This window comes from Magallana gigas, chromosome 3 (assembly GCF_963853765.1).
Source record: "Magallana gigas chromosome 3, xbMagGiga1.1, whole genome shotgun sequence".
Classification (NCBI taxonomy): Eukaryota; Metazoa; Mollusca; class Bivalvia; order Ostreida; family Ostreidae; genus Magallana; species Magallana gigas.
Genome location: NC_088855.1, coordinates 42,784,146 through 42,800,888, shown reverse-complemented (window position 1 = coordinate 42,800,888; position 16,743 = coordinate 42,784,146). Strand labels below are relative to the sequence as shown.

General features: G+C 33.2%; 3 protein-coding genes across 4 annotated transcripts; 2 read left to right on the top strand and 1 right to left on the bottom strand.

The window, feature by feature from the left end:
• Nucleotides 1–274: 274 nt before the first annotated feature.
• On the top strand, nucleotides 275–1,727 carry LOC105336014 (DNA replication complex GINS protein PSF3). The gene is made up of 3 exons (XM_011440175.4): nucleotides 275–433; nucleotides 1,006–1,280; nucleotides 1,369–1,727. The coding sequence occupies exons 1-3, from the start codon at nucleotides 337–339 to the stop codon at nucleotides 1,600–1,602; spliced, it is 606 nt and encodes a 201-aa protein (XP_011438477.2). The 5' UTR covers nucleotides 275–336; the 3' UTR covers nucleotides 1,603–1,727.
• A 2,273-nt stretch (nucleotides 1,728–4,000) lies between these two features.
• LOC105336124 (uncharacterized) lies at nucleotides 4,001–5,228 on the top strand. 2 transcript variants are annotated; one of them, XM_011440304.4, is made up of 2 exons: nucleotides 4,001–4,097; nucleotides 4,175–5,228. In XM_011440304.4, exon 2 carries the CDS (start codon nucleotides 4,192–4,194, stop codon nucleotides 4,909–4,911), a length of 720 nt encoding a protein of 239 aa, XP_011438606.3. In that variant the 5' UTR covers nucleotides 4,001–4,097; nucleotides 4,175–4,191; the 3' UTR covers nucleotides 4,912–5,228. The 2 variants fall into 2 exon arrangements, with proteins under 2 accessions (XP_011438606.3, XP_019926089.3); XM_020070530.3 differs by having other exon boundaries at nucleotides 4,006–4,093.
• A 748-nt stretch (nucleotides 5,229–5,976) lies between these two features.
• LOC105336012 (ribosome quality control complex subunit TCF25) lies at nucleotides 5,977–16,743 on the bottom strand. The gene is made up of 17 exons (XM_011440172.4): nucleotides 16,534–16,743; nucleotides 15,278–15,445; nucleotides 14,838–14,971; nucleotides 14,632–14,697; nucleotides 14,447–14,535; nucleotides 13,887–14,017; nucleotides 13,611–13,710; nucleotides 13,381–13,474; nucleotides 13,131–13,223; nucleotides 10,080–10,185; nucleotides 9,660–9,770; nucleotides 9,117–9,235; nucleotides 8,637–8,795; nucleotides 8,293–8,383; nucleotides 7,706–7,785; nucleotides 7,427–7,499; nucleotides 5,977–6,750 (listed from the first exon to the last, which is right to left on the bottom strand). Exons 1-17 carry the CDS (start codon nucleotides 16,684–16,686, stop codon nucleotides 6,568–6,570), a joined length of 1,950 nt encoding a protein of 649 aa, XP_011438474.3. The 5' UTR covers nucleotides 16,687–16,743; the 3' UTR covers nucleotides 5,977–6,567.

Below are 16,743 nucleotides of genomic sequence, written 5' to 3'. Positions count from 1 at the left end.
TAAATATCATAAAAGACCCCTTCATCGTTTCTGCTTGGCATTATCCATTTTCTAAATCACCAAATTGAATTTCATTTGCAACTCTTCGTCATCTTGTATCTAGAATACATACATGTATAAATGGATTATACTGGTATGTAGACAGACATTTGTAATAACATGTATAACAGTTCATAAACCCACGTGTAATTATAAATGACACATTCCAAAGGGAAACGGGAATTTTTCTGCATGCCGTGAGATGATTTTGCTCCGTTTGTACATAAAAGCATCGGGTTCGAAGTTACAAAAATACACAACCAATTGGCGGAACATTTGATCGTAGCAAAATCAATCATGTCAATAGATGGTTCTAACTACTTTGATATAAATGATATCTTATCAACTCAACAGAGACTACCATGCAAAGTAGAGATGCCAATCTACCGACTAGGTAAGTCGAGTCAAACGCAAAGCTAAACAATGTTTTATCGCTCTTATTCGTTCACTATATTGGACATATTCGTGATACTGTACATTTAACCAGGGACGTATATACGTCCCTGATTTAACATGAGAGATTTTATGTACTAATTATATTTGTATACAGTATGTATGACTTTTACCACATGTGGTTTTTGTCAACAAATTGAATAGAATAAAGACCATCTTCGCTAATCGCTAGCCAAAAGTTTCTTATTCGCTACTCTATTTATAAATGATGAATTTTTATGAATAAATTATGAGGAGGGTACCACATCAGAAACGGTCAAACCTTTTACTAGCGAAGATATATAAAGATGATTGTGAATAGCTGCTGATTTATAGAAAAATGTCAGAACAGTCATTAAAATGTGATGGCAATGCTATAATTTAGCAACAAAACATAATTAGTTTATCATTGTACAGGTCTTATTTTCTTATTAGTGGATAAAGAATATTATCACTTTTTAGATACATAGTCTTATTTGTAACATAGATTCATTCTTGTTTTTATTGGCATATCTCGTCTCTTTCTCATAACAGGTTACCTTGACAGCAGTTCAGAATCAGAACATCTCCAGCCAGGAACCAAGTTGGAATTGCCATTTTGGATGGCGCGAGCACTCTGTAGTCGAAAACGACACATTGTCAGTGTAGACCTGCCCAAACAGTACAAGGAAGGCTATCGAGAGATCTTCTCAGCAGACCCAACCATGGTTGATCTACACAAACTGGGCCCCTACTTTTATAACTATGGAAGTCAACTTCTTCAATTCGAGCTTCCAGAAACACCTGATGTTGCAAAATCACTATTACAGGTATGTTTTTATTCTCATTCTATCATTCATCTGGATCTAAGAACTTGAAGTTTTTAGGTGTTAGTTATTTTTGTCTTTTTTTTTAAAGACTTTTCAAGGACGATTAAGAAAAATTATGGACAGTTCACAAAATTGTTTCAATGAAGACACATCAAAGCTTGTGGAGAAACTGGATGAATCAGAGAGAATTTTGTTCAAGGAAGGACAACAGGCTCTTAATGATTTTCAGTGTTGGGAAACAAGAAAAACTGAAAAACTTAAAACATCAGAAATGGTGAAAAACCATAGGAAAAGAAAACGGGTAGTATTGGAAGAGACTTAGTGGTCTGCAGTTTTGTTGAATCAGAAATTGAAACAATGCACTGTAAATTTATTATTTATATAATGTTATATTATTGTCTTTCTTAAGATGTGGAAATAAAGTGCTATTGTTTGGAAGTGGAGATATTTTTATCTAAAATATTATATCTTGTTAGTTTTTTCATAAGTTGAAACACAGACACATTATTATATCTTATATTATACCGGTACTTACTTACATACCGGTATGTGTATTGATACAAAAATTGCCAGCACTATCACTTGAAATGATGTGAACATTAATTAAAAATGAGGTATAAATACTACACGTGTTAAAAATTACGACTACATGTTTTTCACTTTTAACGATGTTATATGACGTAACGTCATAATGTTTATTACATAATTTCTGTTTTTGTGAAAAAATGCTGATAAGCTTTTTCTCATGGGTGCAATCAAATTGTCCAAAATTAGGCCATTTTCAGCAGAACGTCATCTTTAATAAGAATTTCATTAACATCGCGAGAGTTTTGTTTGATCGAGCATTTACGTGTCTGCGCAGTTAACTTTTGCATGATTGAGCATCTATGCAGAAACATAATGTCTCTGATCTATGCAACTTTTGTATGGTGAGCATTTACGTCTTTGTTTTATTTTAAACATGAAGTTATTTATTTAAATTTTGCTGTTCAGCAAAAGTCATTAAAATGGTTAATGTGTATTGGTTAAAGTAGTCCATTCAGTCATCCAAACACACGCCCGGTTTGCTTCTTTCTTCTTCTTTTTTTTTAGTATCCTTAATCAAACAAATGAGGTTAAGTTTATAAAGTCTAAACAATGCGAGGGCCTAGGATTGGGAAAAGGGGGAGGGATTTCAGGAGGTCCGCCCCTGAAAAATGCAAACTTCTTAAAGTTACCGAAAACAGGCATCCGAACACCCATCCCCACGGCAAACAGAATTATCCACGGGCCCTTATATCCGCGCAAGTAGAGTAGTGTATGAGTTTATACGTGAGCAATGTTCAAGGATTTGCTCTTAGCTTCAACAAGCAACAGTGAGCAACGGGTACTAGTATATCTTTAAAGGGGCATGGTCACGATTTTGGTCAAAAATTATTTTTCCGATTTTTATGTTTACAATGCTTCAGTAAGGTACTTAATTTCATAGGCAACCAAAATTTGATTGTCATTCGTTGAATTATAAGCGAGTTACAGAGCTTTCAATTCTTTGCAATGTAAACATAGCTTTTGTTTGAATTTTGAATGTTGAAGTGAAAATTCAGGTTTTAGACCTAAAATGAATGCATTAAACGTTAGAAACTGTTTATTTATGCTTCAAATGTATAGCAGATAGACAAATCAGCTTGAAAAAAAAAAGATTTTTTACTGTTGTATAGAACCTATGTAAAAAAAAAAAAACAGGGCACGCGCCTTGTTTACATGACAAAGTATTGTTAGCCCTGTATCTTGCTTAAAACTCAACGACTGGCTCTCAAAGAAGATGAGTGAATAAGGCGTGTAAACTGCCTGTATGAGGATCGATAACATACTATGAAATTAAAATATCAAAAAATCTCATTATTATTTTTCTATATTATTTAAAACAAATATCTACCATAACATCGATTTATAACCCTTAAATATGTTAAATATTTGAAATAGGTTGATTTAAACTGGCGTAAGTGTGCCAAAACCTCCAAATGGTGCCATTTATATTAAAACTTCAATGTCTTTTCTTATAACTAGGGTTTTTAGGTTGCGGGTTCGATACCACCAAAACTTTAGAATTTATTTCTTTCCTTTATAACTGAATATAGTTAGAAATTGTGCTTGTGTAAACTTGTATAATAGCATTATCAAGTATATTTAGTTGGAAAAATTGTATTTTACGACTAAACCAAATGGGCATTTGCGCTATCTTGTTCCCCCATCTTCTTTCATTTGATCACTAGAAATGCATTCCTAAAGAAATAATAAAAACAGAAAATAGAATTTGACCAAAATTGTGACCATGCCCCTTCAATTCAATTGTACATGTACTTCGAAAAATTATAAGCGCGGATCCATTAATTTTCCCTGACTATATAACATCATCATTCGCTACATTTGCAAATCCCGGTGAATTTCCATACCCCGTGCTTGGTTTTCATCAAAATACATGTATACCGGACAGAATATACACCGCGGTGGTCAAATACTCCAAAGTAAATAAACACATGACCATAGAAATGCTATGTACATCTTCTGAACAAATTAATGTTTAGTCGGTTTAAATTAAAAGGAAATGACGCCGGAAATTGAATTGAGCGGGGACCTTTACATTTTAATGGGCGACTTTTATTCTGTTATGGTTAACTCAACTTTTTATACTACAGTCACACTAGTATCAAACTTTATCGCTGCTTACTTGTACAATTTGTAGGCCTACATGAAGTCAAGTGAGCGAACGAGATCGATATTTTTACGTCACAATAGTCTGACGTCATAAAGAATTGGACGTAGTAACACAATGAGTAAGTAAGTAACAGTTAGCATTTTATAGTTTCTCATAAAAAAAATCCTTGTGTAGATGATTATTTAGAACTTTTTAATAGGAATGTCACAGTAAACAATGCGTGCCTCAAAGAGTGATCCCGTTTGTTACACTTCCCAGAAGAAATGCGAGTGTGAGCGCAAGAAACAAGCAAAAAAGATACCAAATGCCGAGAGGAAGCCGCGATGCGAGGGCATCGTTCAGCAAAAGATGGAACAGAAATACTATGGACTCCTGAAAGAATACAGGCGGGTGCAGGAACAAGAGGCCACACTCAGAAACAACATGGCTCTCCTGCGGGCTGAACTGATTCTGTGTCAAACACAGACTTATCATCGCGGTCGGGAGGATTTACGCCGCATCACATTGGAACCACTGGAGATACGGCGGATTGATTCCAAGTGGTCCAGGAACCACCTACAATCTAATTCAGTAAAGCGTCCCTATATTGTAGAAAAGTACGTGTCCGAGCTGGGAGGCGGTACTTTGAAGAGAGTTCCCCGACAATATTCCCGATTACGATACACATTCCCTGCAATCCAAAAACATCAGAACCTTGTCAATGAAAAAGCCGTAAAAAGGGGTAAAACCAAAAAGCCTGAATTTGGTGACAATAAAAGTTCGGGACAACGTAGTGAGTCGTCCGCTGACAAATGCGCCTGCTCGCATTGTGTGGATTTCCCGCCATGCGTTGTCCAGCCTCCCCGTGTGTTGATTGCTAGGACACCAACCCCGGTATATTCAACTAATTACAGACTGCAAAAGAAAGCTCTGCCCGAAATTCACGTGAAAGGATAGTAAATTACATTAATAACTATTTGAAGTAGAAGTTCAGGTTTGGTTGAAGAAATTTAGTTTCGTTATTTAAAATAAACTTCAAAATTAATTTGGCTTTTTTGCGGCAATTGCATATCGCATTTTTTCAGTTCATGGCACAAATAATATTAGTAAGGAGAGAACGTTTATCAGGTGATGGCCAAATGACAAAATCAAACACTAAAGGATATTAAGCGTATTTAACCTAATTTTTTAATATATGAATGAGACATTTTTTTTTAAATATATGTTGTTAAATGTGTATCAAAATAAAACTTTTTACCGAGTGTGGACTCCGGTATCCGCCTACTTTCATCGTAATTTACTTACATTAATCAACTGGGTTTTTTTTGAGAGACATAACGTTTTCAACACTGTGCATGAGAAGAAACAACATTCACATGAGTCAATACATTTTTAATTCTGGTTTTTATATCTTGTCTCTTCTGTCCTTTTGCTCTTACGGTATTTTTTATCCAATTCAATACATATCCCTGTATTTCACTGTCTTATATGTAAATATCTTATTGTTGTTGATAATCCCAAAATCAAATCACGTGATCTATTTGGATTTATTTGCGTTTACATTTTTTCCGAGTGAAATAATTGGGACACGTTATCTTTGTGACGCAATTGACTACAATTGTTTAACTATATCCACCCATAAGTAGTTAAAATGAAGTGAAGAAATTTCCAAAAATTTTGATTATGAAAAATATACCATATACAGTAAAACACGCTTATTTGCTTCCAAAAGTAATTAGTTATATCCGTTAGCTTTACCATTTGTTTAAAATCAACGGGGAATGAAAATCACTTCAGTATAAGCGTCAATTCATTATAAATGTGTTCGCTATAAGTGTGTTTTACATGTACTGGTATACATTTGACTCTGAAGAATTGAAAAATTATGGTTCACGTTAAAACAGTTCTTCCATTCTAGCGACAATAATATGATTAACATAAGATCCATTAATTCATTTTATCGTAATTCGCAACAGTTTTTTATATAGACTTACAGTATAAAATAATGACAGTAAGATGACAAAACTTCTGTATTTCGTTTATTTTGTTTGCATGTTAAAATTTAACAAATTCTGCAGTTTATTATAACTGTTAAAATGTTTGAAAGACTTCAGCATTTGGCCTCTTGTAAAACTTAACAGTTTTCTCAGTAGTTAGGTAAGAATTTCCAGAATTTGTACAGTGTACCCTCAAAAACAAAAATGAATTTTTTTGAAAAACGTGTAACAGTACACAGAATGAGCATGTGTATCAGATATTTTTAACATATCAATATACATTGTATAGGTCAGATCTTACTTCTGAAAACATTTCTTGGCATGTAACATTTTTTTTAAATGTCTAAATGCATATTTGTGTATTATAATTATGGACCACAGACAAAAACCAACAATATTTAGTTAACATAATACAACAAAAAAGCCATCGTTTATTCAAATGAAGATACCCAATGCCAATTCAATAGATGCACTTCATTACTTTTTGTTAGATCCAATTGTCTGTATTTCTCAAAAGACTGACCCTTGACCCACTCTCCCAGTAATGTCAGCCCCTGATCCTCTGACCCCTCTTCCCGACCCCTGACCCCACTTCCCGACCCCTGACCCTGTGATGTCAGTCCCACTCCCCCTCCTCCCTCTCCTCTTGATCCTCCTCTCCCTGGTTCTCTACAGGTGGGTCCATCGGTCGGATGTTGGCCAGTAGGTCCCTCATTGCCTCCATCAACACATTGACTCCCTGTCTCAGGTTGTTCCCTTCCTCACCCCCCACAGCTCCCTCATTCCTGGCGGGGGGATCCTTCAAGGTATTTTATATGTACAATGAAATTGTTATGCAATACATACATTTATCTAATGCAATATTATAATACTGTAGATGCAGAAATATTACCTGAGGATTTAATTTTGTTATTTTCCTTTGCACTGATAATCAATGAAATTAAATCCGTGACAAATTTTTAACCTATAAGTGTTTATAAATACAATGTTGATATATGTTACAATTTAGGGATTAGAATATGACGAAATTAAATGCCAACAAAGTTGTATTTGGTTTAAAAACAATGAAATTTTAACCCAACAAAAATCTGTGCTTCTACAGTATATAGAGTACATGTACATCAGTTAAGTGAATTAGAGGGGCTGAATTATCTATTTCAATACATGTATTAATTATAATAATCATGAACAGATATAATTGAATGTGACATATTTTTAATTTGTCCAAAGAATCTTTTAATTTAAATATTCTATTTTTCTGGTTATTTTACATGTACTAATAAATCAGTCTTTTAATTGCAAAAAATCTTGCAAACAGCACAAATTTTAATTCAAAAGCAAAATGAAAATATACAATATTGGCAAAAGCATTTAATATTTGAATACCACTTATTATTCAGTATTGCTTTGTATATCAGTGATTTGCAGAAGATTGTTGTTATTTTTATTGTCATTCAAGTACATATTGTACTTACATTTGGATTAAAGTTTGGCAAAAGAGATCTCAAAAACAAAGCAAGTGTGTTTCCTTCTTGAGGTGTTCGTTGCCTAAAAAATAAAAGAATAGAAATTAATTATGAGAATGATAATACACGTATAAAAATGCAGTATTAAGGTACACTATAGGGATAAATATGGAAAATAGCCTTCATATAATTACTCTTTATCTTATACATGTATTTATTATGATAACCTTCATCATCTAGCTAGAGACACACTAAAGTTTGATTTGTAAGCATATTGAATCTTGGTACCTGTCTGGGCGCTGGTAAGCAGCAATGGAGTCCAGTGGGGGGAGAGGATCATAACTGAGTACGGTGGTGTTAGCTACATCCTACAGAATGAAAATCATTGATCACTGCTAGCTCATTGTTACATTAACATAACACTATAGTTCTAATATCAGGGTACTTAGTATACAAGAATACATGTAGTTACAACACTGTGGAATTCTTAAAATTACATCATTGCAAACAATGGCCATAATACATTCCTCTTCCATGAGGAGAGAGCATGTCAACATCAGGCTATGCAATGAGACATAGTATTTAAAGGGGCTCATTTTTGTACATTATATACAATTATCTGCATCGCTAAAAGATAATTTTATAGACAGGAAATTTCTTGAAAATATCATTATTGAAGACTTACTGCAACAACATCAGTAAGTGATAAGTATATGGTATCAGCAAGGTTTAGACTCCATTTCATGCCTCAGCAAATTAAGGTGTTGCTACATGCAAATGCTCCATTTTATTTGTTTACAGTGCATTAAATCAGATTTACAATAGTTATCCCAGGTGTATATAATAAGATTATTGTATCATCACAGGGCTCTTACTGGAGGTAGCGCTGTAGTGGCATCTTTGATCTCTGAGATGAGGATGTGTCGTAAAATATTGCGGGGTGTTCCTTGGTATCTTACTTGTCGCCTTCAAATAGAATTGAGTATTCTTTGATCTATACATGTATAATGGCTTAAGAAGATAATGCTCTTGTACCAGAACACAAAAGAAAACTATTAACTCTAGAAATGTTTTCAAAAAATTACTATTATACAAATTGATGTTAAAATCCAGATTTCATAAAACATTTGTTAAATTTCAAAACAGAGAGAACTTCCAACAGAAATATACATGACTTTGAACTGATATTAAAATTGATAATCTCTGAAGTCGAGCCTACTTTTTACTGCATTCTTCCACAAAGCTGTCTTTTCTATCAACTCTTTTCATCACCTCCTTGACATTCCTCTCAAGCCATTGTACAACCTCTGGCTGTTTCCAACAGGCGTGGCATCGACCAATGTATAAGCCAATCAGCTGCTTGAGAGCAGCAGTCTGACTGAAAAAGCCAATCAAACAATCATTACAGCTTCCTTGTGTAAAAAAAAAAATCTCAATTTTTTCAAACACTCTGTTACGAAAAAATGTAGGATTTCAAACAATTGTTTGCAACCCTGACAAAAGTCAAAATATGTGCAACAGAAAAATTAAGTTGCTGCATGATTTTTGCAAGATAGAAATGTTCAATTTTAAAATCAAAAGCACTAGATTCCACAACTGAATCAGCTTTGATATGTAAATTCTTTTAACAATATATACCAGTTTACAACAACTTTATATAAAAACACATTACACTGTACCAATGAATTGGACAACATACCTGTACTGCATTTTATCCCCAAAGTATGCATGACTTGAAACCTCACTGTCAGGGTTGATGCTGCATTTATCCAGGAGTGGCATCAACAGTCCAGGAAACATGATCAGAGCTTGCTGAAGCTTCAATATGAAAAATCATCATTACAAGTGAGAATGCAGCATATTAATAGGCTAGATAAAACATAACATTTGAGAAAACCATTGGTAAGTCTCACTTGTACTAAATTCAAGAAGAGAACCCTATTATTGGTTTCTTATATTATTTATGTTCAGTGTATGCGTTCAGCAGGACTGTAAAGCTCACCATAAGGTTAAAATTGAAAGGCAGCTGAGGCTTTTTCTTAGTATAAACATGTGATCACTATAAATAAGACAATCTTTTATTCATTGTTGCCCATTCTAACTTGTTAAAATCTTTCCTTTCTTTGATCTGCACCATCACAGTTCGGTTTAAAGAGCGATAATTTAAAATAGCCCTGTTTGAAATTCACCCGGTAACAACCATGGTGAATAGGTTGAAATACCCCTGCACCAACTACCTTACCTTTTCATCTGCCTCAGTTGTGTCCCCTGACTCATTTTTTTCTTCTTGAAGAAACATGGCTAATGGCACAGAAAAAGCAAAGTTTGGTAACTGAGACAGGTTTCTGTGATCCTATGATATAAAAAATAAAAGAAATGAGAATAAAAAGGAAACAAACATCAATGTAAATCATGCGCTGGATGATGGTTAATCATACGGTATTAATTAGGTTTATTTTTAAAATGAACTTCATATTTGATGAAATCTTGTTTACCTATTCAAAAAGTAACAAATAACAACAATGAAAATTGTGCTAACAGATAACAACAATGAAAATTGTGCCTTGTTTACATGAATGAAAATATATGTATATCAGACATACAAAGTAAAAAATTCAAAACACTAATCAAATCTTCATTCCCCATGAAAGTGTTTTTTTACCTCCCATTCTTGGAACATCCGGATCAGGAAGGCATACTCTGATGCTCTCAGTGCATAAAAGTCAATCATAAGTAGGACACACATAGGGTCATTATCTGGGTCAAAGCTAAAAAAAACATAGGTAATCACAGATTACAAAGCTCACCGAGACGAGACATCACCCTTATGAGACTTCACCTTTATGAAACCACCTTTATCATATTAAATGAAAATCATACTTTATGATCTTGGATATTCATGGATTCTGTTTTGACACAATATCGTATATCATCTGTTAAAAAATTGTATGATAATCATATGTTCATATGTTAATCAATGCAATAATATAAAATTAAATATTGCATCCTATCATATTTATAACATATATCATATAACACAATAAAATACCATAATAAACAATGATGAGATATGATATTGTAACGTATGATATGACATTGTATTGTGTTATACGTTATTGTATTTGATCACATAATACAATATCATAATATATAAAACAATATAGTATTATAGTACAATATCATATTACATAATACATCATAACATTGAAACATATGATATTATATTGTATAAAATAGTATGATATTGTATGATACTGTATCGTTTTTTTATACATAATATGATATTGTATCATATGATACAATATAATTTGATATGTACAACATTGTATCATATCAAATGATACAATATTATGTGATAAAGTAAAATATTATATAATACAATATTATATTATACATATTGTATCATATGATACAATAATATATTTTACAATATCATACAAAACAATTTCATGTGATGTGATAATATATCATATTATAAACCAATATCATATTATACAATATCGTATGATACGATATTATATAATATTACAGTATCATATTATACAATTTCATGTGATATAATTATATATTACAGAAACTTATATCATATTATACAATATCGTATGATACAATATTATAGAATATACAATATTGTGTCATAGGATACAATATTATATTTTGCAATATCTTATGTTATAGTATCATGTGATAAAATAATAAATTTATAATACAATATAATATTATACCATATTATATTATAATATACAATACTATACATAACGATATCATGATACAATATCATAATATAAAATATTTAAAATTGATTCCATATCATATCATATCATATCATATAACTTTTTATAATATTACATATGATATTATATTGTATCATATTAAACAATATTGTTTCATACCATACAATTCTATATCATAGGAATCATGTTATATCATTTATCAACAAACACATCTATCTATCGAGCAGGTTTGAGTAAGGTAGGTCTAAGGAGATTTCTTTAGCATCCTTGGTAATGGAGATCAGGCTCTGCATCTGAAGCAACCTCTGCGTTTCATTTATAATATAGTTAAATCAACTATGCAAGCTATCATCTATAAAACATGTGACCTGTTCCAAAAAACTAAACCTCATCCAGCATCCGAAACCTATGGCTCAGATTCAGCATTCAAGCCTGTCGGGTGCATCAGTATACATAAGACGCTTCTCCATGCAAGTTTGGTGAAGTTCAGACCAGTAATAACTAAGATATCATCATCAGAGGGCACTAGCATTTAAAACCTTAACCTGCTCCAGCATCCGCAACCTATGGCTCAGATTCAACATCCATGCCTGTCAGGTGCATCTGTATCATAAGACACACCATCCATTCAAGTTTGGTGAAGTTAGGACCTGTAATAACTAAGATATATTTTTTAGCATCCTTGATAATGGAGATCAAGCTCTGCATCTGAAGCTTCCTCTGTGATTCATTCATATTTCAGTTTAATCAACTATGCAAGTTTGAAATAGTACTATTATCTATTAAACATGTGACCTGTTCAAAAAAACTTAACCATATCCAGCATCTGAAACCTATGGCTCAGACTCAGCATTCAAGCCTGCCAGGTGCATCAGTATCATAAGACGCACCATCCATGGAAGTCTGGTGAAGTTAGGACAAGTAATAACTAAGAAATAATCATCAGAGGGCACCTGTTTTAAAAACTTTAACCAGCTCTAAAAACCTTAACCTTCTCCAGCATCCGAAACCTATGGCTCAGATTCAGCATTTAAGCCTGTCTGGTGCATCAGTATCATAAGACGCACTATCCATGGAAGTCTGGTGAAGTTAGAACAAGTAGTAACTAAGATATAATCATCAGAGGGCACCTGCAACAAAAACTTTAACCAGCTCTAAAAACCTTAACCTCCTTCAGCATCTGTAACCTATAGCTCAGATTCAGCATTCAAGCCTGCCTGGTGCATCAGTATCATAAGACACACCATCAATGCAAGTTTGGTGAAGTACGGACCAGCAGTAACTTAGATATTGCTATCAAAGGGCACCTGCAACAAAAACTTTAACCTGCTCCAAAAACCTTAACCTCCTCCAGCATCCGAAACCTTAAGCTTAGATTCAGCACTCAAGCCTGTCTGGTGCATCAGTATCATAAGACACACCATCCATGCAAGTTTGGTGAAGTACGGACCAGCAGTAACTTAGATATTGCTGTCAAAGGGCACCTGCAACAAAAACTTTAACCTGGTCCAACAACCTTAACCTCCTCCAGCATCTGAAATTTAGGACTCAGATTAAGCATCCAAGTCTTTCAAGTCCATAAGTAGGTCCAGATGCATCATCCATGCAAGTTTGGTGAAGATAGGACAAGTAATAGCTTAGATACAGGACCTGCAACAAAAACTTTAACCAGGTCCGGACGCCGACGCCGACGCCGAGGGTATAGCATAAGCTCCCCCTGACTTCGTCTCGGTGAGCTAAAAAGCATTCATTTGACAATTTTAATTCCAATAAAGGAAAACAAAAATCAAGCAAAATCAAAACAAAAAACCCAAAGAATCTTTTGAATTTTTTTCAATTTGGAATAGATACTTCATTTAAGCTTTCATCAATAAATGCATTTGTGAAGGAAATTAATCTCTCTGATTTAATTAAAAAAACGTTTAGCTAGCATATCACTTGGAGTCATAGATTTACAGGAAAACGGATAGAGATATTACCTCAGCAGCAGTTTACAGAACTCCAGAGCTGTCCTGTAACAACCTCTCTGACCAACATTCACTAGATGCTTGAAGAGGCCTAGATAAAATGGTCTACAAAGGAATAATAAAATATGTATGAATATAATACAAAAATTAACAAATTTAATTAAAAAATAGTATAATATTATGCTTAACATTTTTTTCATTAGTTTGGTCAATAATCCTTCAGCATCTACAAGTTACTGACTGAATTTTTGGTTTGTATTACCTGTTTTCTGCCAGCTTGAAGTCCAGACGACAGATGCCCGTTGTTAGACTAAACAAGGAATGGAAAGACATCTCAAAGGAAAATAGGGCTCTCTCTACAACAAATTGAAAAATATCAAAGAAATATAAAAGACACTCTACAAAACAATTTTTACAGTCAAAGAGTGATTACATACATGTATGATCTAAAATTGCCTGATGTAAATATAAAACACAAAGGTCTATTCTTACCAATTAGGTCAGCAGCTGTCTGCATGTCCTCACTCATCCGGAACACTTCACTCATCTGGATCAAGGCATCCACATGGTATGGATATGTCCTTATGATATCCTGTTACAAAATCAAGGTATCAAATATATTCAAAAGTATAATAAATGTATTTTACAAAAATGCAATAATTTAAATTCAAAACAGTTTGAAATTCTAGCAGTACTGGTGAAAACTACAGACAATGTTTTGACACAATACATGTACCAAAGATCTCTATATAATTTATCATATTTTACCATTATATTTTGAGGGTTCAGAGATTCTACAGCGTCATAGAATTTGAATTGCACTTGCTGGTACTGGTGATTGTGTTCAAATACAAAGTAGTTTACATTGCCCTGTGTCTCCTTCAGTGACATAGTCAATCCTAAAACAAAACAGAAAAATAATACAAAATCAAGCGACACTGATATGAAAATATTTGGGGATTTATGGGCAACAATTTGTTAAAAGCATGTACATGTATAGCAAATTCACATTAATACATTTAATGAATTTGAAATTGAACAGACCTGACAAACAAGATCATACACATGTACATGTATATAATACACTTACATTATGTAGAAGAGCTTGAATCTAAAACATTTACATCTTCCAGTGCCTTTGTCTGTGATAACATGACAAATCTATTTTGTAATGTATGGACCAATACATTTCATCAATGAATATTTTAATATTCGATTATATTCAACAATATTCAGCCATAATTGATCACCTCATAATACTCAAAGAATGATTCCTTATTCCTTAAATAAATACATAAAATCAATTTATGCAACACTATGGCCCTAACCTGTTTTCCCAATGTGTGGCCATGTGTCCTTAGGTGTAGCTAACCAACTTGTCCGTCGACGCATGGGCATATTTCTTTGTCTCCGCCTTCTGCATGTAAAAAATGAAGGTTAATCTTAGTGTTTTAAAATTAGATGAATGACAAAGTATCTCTGAGCACCAGTTTATGTAATTCAATTATCTTACGAGGACTCTGCTTGTACTACCCTTGATCCAAAAATCCTTTTCAATTCGTTATCTGGATTCAGATTCCTAAAAGTGTCCAAACAAAAAGAAAACGAAAGTAAAATGATAGACCAAAGGTATGTAAAACATGTATCATTCAAATACTTCTACATCACTTCTCTGTCATTCCATTTAAATGTGAAAAAAAACCCAAACAGAATTCCTACTTATGTTCCACCATGAGGAGGGCTTTTTGTGAGTCATTCACAGTGTCTACTCTCATAATCAAAGACTCAGCACCGTGACCCGAATTCTCCAGAATGCGATTGACTTCTTTTATGCTGGCCTCTATTTCATCATCCTGTCCAAAAAAAAAATTGTACCGGTAGGTTTTCAAAATCTTCGTAAAGATTCAAACAGTTTTTCTCCAGAAACATTTTTACAGTACATATTGATAAAGAAATTGCATTTTTTTAAATATACATGTATATTTTTAAAAAACTGTACCGGCATACCAACAGTTTACAAGCATATACAGAACAGATTTCCTTGTATTTTTGACGCTATATTTTTTAAATAATTCTTTATAATTATCAGAACAATGTTGAACTTTTTCTCTTTAAATAAATTTGTGATTCTTTTTAAATCATTACAGCTTTTTGTTTACCTCATTATCAACTTCCTTTTCAGCTGATTTTTTCTTCTTTTTCTTTTTCTTCTTCTTCTTTTTGTTTGTAGTACCTTCTTGGAAATCAGGTTTAGATGTCTGATCTGGAGCTACTGCATCTTCTTCATTGTTTTCTTCACTGTGATGTTCATCTTCCTCTTCACCTAACTGTATTATGATCAAGGTTTTAATTACAGTATTACAATCTTAATGCCCCATTCATACTTCACAGGATGAAGATAACAGATTTCCAAAGGTTATAAAAAACTGTGACAGAATGCATTAATTCACTGATGAAAACCTCCCTTCTGCAGTTTGAGGCTCTTGGAACCAGCATTTGAAGCATATAAAAAAGATATCAATTGTATGATGACCATATATATTCTGCACAAGCATGAGTCAACAATGGACTTCATCATTTTAGTTATGAAAAAGTACCTGGTATTAATTTATTTTTTTAAAAATGCAACTGGCAAAATGATCTTCCAATGAAAGACTTACAGTCATGTATTGTCAAGTAACAATCAAACCAGATATGTCATTGGGGCAAGTTTGGTTTACAAGGATGGTAGTTGTTTTGCTATGACTCAGATCAAATGCATATCAATGGAGGCAAACCAGTCAAGTACAGAAAGCAAAGCAAACATGCTTTGCACAAATGCCGGCAATCATATACATATGTAAGCACTGTACATGTACTTTATTTGATTCATTAGTCTGGAGGTATCCATTGATTTTTTAATATAGCTCTTATTAAACATTCTTAAACAGAATGGAGGTCACCATATCTAAATGGATGTTACTTGAATTATTGGGAATAAGAAAACTTACAAAATACGACATGAATTATAGTCTGTCCTAAGTTATTGTACTGTCACATTTGGACCTTATCATTATTTTTCACTTGGCAAAAACCTGATAAGCTAGATGGGGCATTTCAAAGGAGAAATCTTGGAATTTTTTCATACTTTTGAATGAACGTCATTTGAACCCAGAGGTATTTATAAATATTGAGTTATTAAGCAATATGTGAATTGAGGATATCTTAGCTGCTTAAAGTTAAATTGGGACATACACATGTAGTATAACAGATTGAAATCATCATCTGTTGGAAATCAATGTATGTTATCCATTGAGTTGTGACTAAGACGTAATACAGAAAATAACCATAAAAATAATAAATACATGACTCTAATTCCATTTTCCCAGATCACAACTGAAGTACAAAGCTGAGTTGACGATATACAGAACTGTACCAGTAGAAATGGATTTATGGGTTTCCTGTTTTTCTTTTTACATGTTACGAGACTTTCATGCTCCTCTTCTTCTTCTTCGTCGGTGTTCTGACCATTCTTGATAATGTCTAGATCTTGATTCCCGTGTAACTTTCTCAATGCTCTGCTTGACATATTGAGTGAGGAAATTCAGTCTGAAAAGGAAGTTGGTGGTGGTGAAATCGAAAATAG

Coding starts and splice junctions, on each gene's coding strand:
- LOC105336124 (XM_011440304.4), top strand. CDS start 4,192: ATGCGTGCCTCAAAGAGTGATCCCGTTTGTTACACTTCCCAGAAGAAA.
- LOC105336012 (XM_011440172.4), bottom strand. CDS start 16,686: ATGTCAAGCAGAGCATTGAGAAAGTTACACGGGAATCAAGATCTAGAC. Junction 13,475..13,610: donor GACAGCTGCTGACCTAATTG/GTAAGAATAGAC, acceptor AATTTGTTGTAG/AGAGAGCCCTATTTTCCTTT. Junction 13,224..13,380: donor TTCAAGCTGGCAGAAAACAG/GTAATACAAACC, acceptor ATTCCTTTGTAG/ACCATTTTATCTAGGCCTCT.
- LOC105336014 (XM_011440175.4), top strand. CDS start 337: ATGTCAATAGATGGTTCTAACTACTTTGATATAAATGATATCTTATCA. Junction 434..1,005: donor GATGCCAATCTACCGACTAG/GTAAGTCGAGTC, acceptor TTCTCATAACAG/GTTACCTTGACAGCAGTTCA. Junction 1,281..1,368: donor TTGCAAAATCACTATTACAG/GTATGTTTTTAT, acceptor TTTTTTTTAAAG/ACTTTTCAAGGACGATTAAG.